This window comes from Scomber japonicus, chromosome 12 (genome assembly GCF_027409825.1).
Source record: "Scomber japonicus isolate fScoJap1 chromosome 12, fScoJap1.pri, whole genome shotgun sequence".
Taxonomy (NCBI): Eukaryota; Metazoa; Chordata; class Actinopteri; order Scombriformes; family Scombridae; genus Scomber; species Scomber japonicus.
This window is the reverse complement of record NC_070589.1, coordinates 21,908,590-21,914,339: the sequence shown is the minus strand read 5'-3', so window position 1 is coordinate 21,914,339 and position 5,750 is coordinate 21,908,590. Positions and strand designations below refer to the sequence as shown.

The following is a 5,750-nucleotide window of genomic DNA, read 5'->3' as shown; positions in this document are numbered from 1 at the left end:
ATATAATGCTGCACTTTACCTTCAAACACTTTGGCCACTTCAGTTTTATACGACTCAAATTTGAAGGGCGTCAGGAAACCCAGAGAACCGAGATGAAACGCCATAACTGGAGGAACGCTGCCCTGCAGAAACAAAAGAAAAGTCATAAAAGTCTCTGATGGATTCTGATGGAGGTTTTAGGATTTGTACAGTAAACTGATTCAGATAAATTAGCTTGTGGTGAACACAATGAGTTTAACTGAGAACTCTTCAGAAGTCTCTCACACAATCAGAGTATGTGACATGGGGGTGAGGTGATTATTCCTACTTCAAAAGGGGGAATTGTTCAATTTTGTTTCACAGAATTTCCAGACTTAAAAAATCTAGGTTCAATGGTTCAACTCCGCCTACTTTCCAAAAAAAAAAAAAATCCCTTTCAAACTTGTTCGGGGTCTAATACACTCAAATACATAATGGCACAGTGAGAAGCTCAAATGATACTGTGTGCATACAAAAAGCCATACAATGGAACTTAAGTCATCTGCTCAAAACTGTGTGTGCATCCACTGTGCATTCTCTGTCTGCTTTGGAGCATATCGGGGCCTTTAGTCCCCAGAAAAATGAAAAGATTGAAAAGATGAACAAGATTTGAGGATTTAATTTATTTCATTTGATAAAGGAACAAATACTGAGAATGAGGCATAACGTTTTCATTTTATAGTAATCTAAACTCAAAAAAACTGCACTTGGGAAGTCTGAGTTCAGTGTGAACCTGAAGGTGTGATTACCTGGAAGAGAGAGGAGGCATACAGCAGAGTCCCATCACCACCCAGACAGATGATCAGGTCTATGCAGTCTGAGATATCATCATAACCTGCAGGTGGAAAACACAAACGCTGGTTAATTCCCCAAAATAAAAATATCTTTGTTCTAATTTTCATTTCTTCTGCTTCAGAGGGCCAAAGAGGAAAGAAGTGCCAAAGCTTTGTACTTTGACGATAAAAAAGACCACTATACACTACGTGGGCAGTAATGCATCCAAAATCCCAAAATAACACAGAAAAGTTAGAATAATGGTTCTTGAAATGACTCCAGCAGAAATGACTTTGATGGCAAAGACAAAAGCATCAAACTGGACAAATGGGAGTCATTTAACAGGCAAATTCCAGCAGTATAAGGCAACAAAAGTCAAATAACACTTCTCTGTTAGCGTGAAGTCAAATAAACTTTTAAAGCATTGAACCATTTATGAATAATGGAACTCATTTCAACATAGTTACGTGCATTGGTCTAAAAAACCCTTCAGCCTAAACCTTTCAGTCTCTATAGTGTGAACGGTGTCTCACCCTCTCTGAAGGTGCAGAGCTGATTGCGAATGGAGCCGAAGGCCTCGTCCTTAGAGAGCGTAGCATCGTCTGCGACCCTGCGTTCCACGTACACCATCATCTGCTTCTCCTGGTACACGAGACGCGCTTCAGTGATGACAGCCAAAATACACATTTCCCAAAAGTACGCTTTCCAAAAATGAAACTGAGCATGAGCCAAACACGGATAATTTAAGATGATGGAATGTGTGCGGAATGCAAATAATTTGCCGGCCAAGTCTGAAAGTCAGTTCAGTTTGTTTTGGAAACATGTGGCCGCAAGGTGTCATAACCGAATGAGACCGGGCTGGAACTTTCACCTACATGTCTGAACTATTTCCTACATTCTTAAATAAGACAAATGCTTGATCTCACATTCTGGACAAAACTTTGACAGAAATCATTCAGCACTTGCTTTATTAAAAGGCACCATCTGTTCTCTAAATGCAAATAATAAGTGGCACCAATGATGAAACTGAAACACCAACACGCCACCTGGTAATGCTTGAATGAAAAGTAAGAGTGACTAACAAACAAACAAAAAAAATCTGTAATGTTTTCTGATGCTGTAAAAAGTTAGTTGTGTTTGTACACATGGAGGCAAAACAAGCCTATATACTGAAATATGATTTAAAAAACACACAAAATGTAAATTTTCCTCAGAATCAAAAATGTATGGAATGGGCCCACTGAGGAAAAAAGTCAAGAGCATCCCGAAATTTTCCAATATGGCAGAATCATTTATGTTTCAGATAACAAAGTCTGCCTCCTCAGTCATTCATTAAGATCATAAAACATGAAATCCTGTGATTCTGTACCTCTACTAGAAACCTGCAGAGCTCTTTGAAAGGCTCCACCAGACTCTCATCTCTGATTTTCCTGATGACGAGCACGTTGACCGGAGGTTTGTTCCATGTGAGCCGCTGGCTGGCCGGGTCCTGGATGTGCCTGAGACGCAGATACAGACGCACACATTGACACGAGTGAGTAAACAAACACACACCTGTAAACACACACAGTGACACTGCCACACAGGAACAAAAATAATTGATCCTTACATAATCACAATGACTTTGGTTCAGTTTTCTAGAGTCCAAATAAAGTAAAATGTCACCTTGTTAACATGTGTTACTAAGTGCACTGAACAAAATAAAGCTTATTCTACATTGAGCCTACAGTTGCAGTCACTCATTAACTACTTATGACACACTGATTGAACAGCTGCACGAGTGAGTAAGGTCCAAATTCCAAACACCAGAACTTAAAAGCTCTCCATTTCTTTCTCCCTTTTACCGTTTTTCTCTCTCATCCTTTGAGTAGCAGACGATAGGCATCGTGCAGATATTTTAGTCTGTGTGTTTTCAGATCAAGTCCCGAGAAACGCTCTGACATCAGGTGACAATACGCTTCTGTAGTCTGATCGGTGAGCCGTCCCATTTAATGTGACATCCAATCACAGCATTCACTCATTTTATCTTATCTCGAACAATTACACAAGCTTTTCCGTGTCAATGTCCCTGAGTATCTTCTCACCTAGTGTCTCAGTCTGTTTGTACACACACAGACTCATTCAGCACCCACATGCTTACATGACTGAAGTTGGATTGGGAAGAATACAGGCTTTGGGTCCGAAGTGAGTGGCTGGATACGGTCCATGTAAAAAGTGAGCACGTCTGCGAGAAGGAAAAAGAGGAAGACAAGTCAAGAAACCATCACCTCATGTCCAAGGCAGCAGAGTTGTGCCAGTGGCACGGCTGACCAGCTGGCAACCTGCAGTGCAAACCTCTTAGGTGAACTTTCCGCTGTGTCGCTCGCCGAGCCAGATGGCTCCAAGTGCTCGTGTTGGCCTGGCAACCTCCGCCGCTCAATCTCCCAGAGCAGCTGTTCATGACCTCCTCCCCTTCGCTGCAACCTCTTTCCCTCCCGTCGTCTCCTTGGTGACTTGGAGGGGTGCTCTCTGCGCCTGGAGGGTCTGGCTGACTCTGACAGCTGACCCAGGTGGCCCGAGGGTCGCGCCATGCCTCTGTCCGGCACTGCCGAGGGCCCAGATCCTGGACTGGTCTCTGAATTCTCCATTCTGTCGGGAAGCAGAGCAGAAACCTCTGTTAAAAACATTCAGCCAATTAAAAGACAAAAGACAACTGTATGAGATGATTCTGTGAATGTCTGGAAATATTTCAGAAGCCTAAAATTTAATTGTTTTATCAGAAGATAAATACTGTTTATATTTAACCTCAGAAACACGTTGAAGTTATTTTGTCCAAATCTTATGAGCCGACTGTATTTACAGTAGTGGAATTACTTAAGTACATAAGTTATTACATAAGTAGCAACTGAATACTTTAAACAACTGACTAATACTTGAGTTTCAAATCTTATGATCATTTATATATTTGAGACATTTCTTAACACATCTACCAAATAATTACTTGTCACAGCATTAAACATGTGAAGCGCTGCTTTCCTTTCTTTTGTTCACAACTTCTTTTTTGGGTTTTCTTGTTGTTAGGCTGCAACTACTGATTGTTTCATTTGTTGTTTGACCAATGAAATGTTAGAAAACAGTAAAAGAGAAATTCTCCAGAAAGGGAAGAATATTAATTTACTGTCTTAGAAGATAAAACAGGAGACATTGAACAGAAGAAAGAAGCTGAAACTTCTGACTTTGACTTGACAAACTAAACAATTATTGAGTCCCAAATTATTTTTATTGATCAAGCAAGAAATTTAATTACTTGGCTAACTAGCCATTATTCTCATTGTTGATTTTTTTTCTATAAAATTAAAGAGAAATGAGCATCAGAATTTCTTTGAGCTTAATGTGACACATTTAAATTAGTTGTTATGTCTGAGCGATAGTCTCAAACACAAATACATTTAATTAGTATCACAGAAGAGAGACATTTTAAAGCCAGTATATGTTGGGTATTTCTGCTTGGAATTAAGACGTAAAGTCCCCCTCCACTCAAAATTATATTTTTCTTCTTGTTCCTACAGTTGGATGTTTGAGCTTCACTGTGCAGACTGATGTATGTACATAGTTCGACACTAAAAGGCTGTTTTCACTTCCATCTGCTGAAAGTAGAAAGTTTGTCTGAGCTCACAGAAAACCATATTTTACGGGTTGGATCTGTGAATACAATTAATTTGAAAGCCAATCCTGGTCCAATATACATATACTTACTAAAATATGTAACTTCAAGTTTCCACATTACAGTTTAACTATAGGGATGAAAGATATTTGCTATTCACAGATAATGAGGTCGAAGGTGTAGATGTAGATTTAAGGATTTTAAAATTATTTATCGGTTTGTTGTGAAGAAAACATATTAGACACAAATTATTCGAAGTAGAGTGGTTTAAATCCATTTAAAACATGTCTGGAGGGGCTCTTTGAACTATTATCAAAAATTTTGCCAATTCATTTTCTGTAATTGTTTCTCCAGAGCTGTTTTTTTGTTTGTTTGTTTGTTACCAAGTGATTAAATCAAGACAGATAATCAACATTTGTCAAAGTTACACACAACCTTACAGTGAACAGGCTGGGCATCATGTGCTTGATGTAATATCCCAAACACACAAATCCTGAATTTAACTTATGAATAAGTGAAAACATAAACCAGTGAAGTAACCTGCAACTTTACAGACTAATCTTATCTCTGTACACTTCTACGTAGCTTTATATTCCACACAGATGGCTAAAAAGCAAACACATGAAGGTAAAGCTCATTGATTCTTCCCTGTGCTGTTGAACAGTGACCTTGGACCCAACGTGAGAGAGATAACAGCCTTTGTATAACTTCACTACTCGCAGACAAGCAGCTAAATGACACAAAAACAGTCAGAAAGTGGGGTTTATCTGACATTCACATCTAAAAAAAACGCTGGACAGCTAACGTTACCTAGCAATAGCTCACCAACTAGCTAACCGGGTCTGAACAAAATCAAGCCTTACTGTGTCAGAAAACAGCAAACACGCTCATTAATTAGACTAAATCATCAAGACTCGACTGAGTTTAGCTACTACCGGACGTGTGTTTACTGTCACACGCACATTTACTGCCGTAAAAGTGTCACAGCTGAACATGTTACCGGAGAGAGCAGTGATAATCGGAGCGACGTCACAGCGAGATCAGATGACGCTTTACGCAGGACGTCAGTGAGAGGAACAGCGCCGTGATCTCACCTGCTGGTCAGAGACAGAATTACATCCACAGTGGCAGCAGTGGTGCAAAGTAAATAACCAGGGTTGGGAAGGTTACTCTGGAAATGTAATAAATTACAGATTACTAGTTACCATATTTAAAATGTAATTTTACTAAGTAATGTAACTATTTCAATTACTTAACAAAAGTAAAGTAACTCATTACATTTTATTACTTTTTGATTACTTTTCTAATTTTCTAA

The 5,750-nt window shown here is 39.2% G+C and overlaps 1 protein-coding gene across 4 annotated transcripts in view; it reads right to left on the bottom strand.

Annotated features, from left to right (window-relative positions):
• nadkb (NAD kinase b) overlaps positions 1-5,428 on the bottom strand; it is an 11,130-nt gene extending 5,702 nt beyond the window's left edge. Inside the window, exons 1-7 of one of the 4 annotated variants that reach the window (XM_053329820.1) lie at positions 5,398-5,428; positions 3,127-3,420; positions 2,933-3,016; positions 2,162-2,291; positions 1,326-1,434; positions 768-853; positions 20-122 (exon numbers count right to left, since the gene is read on the bottom strand). In XM_053329820.1, the coding sequence (XP_053185795.1) occupies positions 20-122; positions 768-853; positions 1,326-1,434; positions 2,162-2,291; positions 2,933-3,016; positions 3,127-3,419 (805 nt within the window). In that variant the 5' untranslated portion in view covers position 3,420; positions 5,398-5,428. Of the gene's footprint in view, positions 1-19; positions 123-767; positions 854-1,325; positions 1,435-2,161; positions 2,292-2,932; positions 3,017-3,126; positions 4,073-5,298 lie in introns of those variants that run through there. The other 3 variants (XM_053329821.1, XM_053329822.1, XM_053329819.1) reach the window with 3 other exon arrangements.
• Between the last annotated feature and the right edge of the window lie 322 nt (positions 5,429-5,750).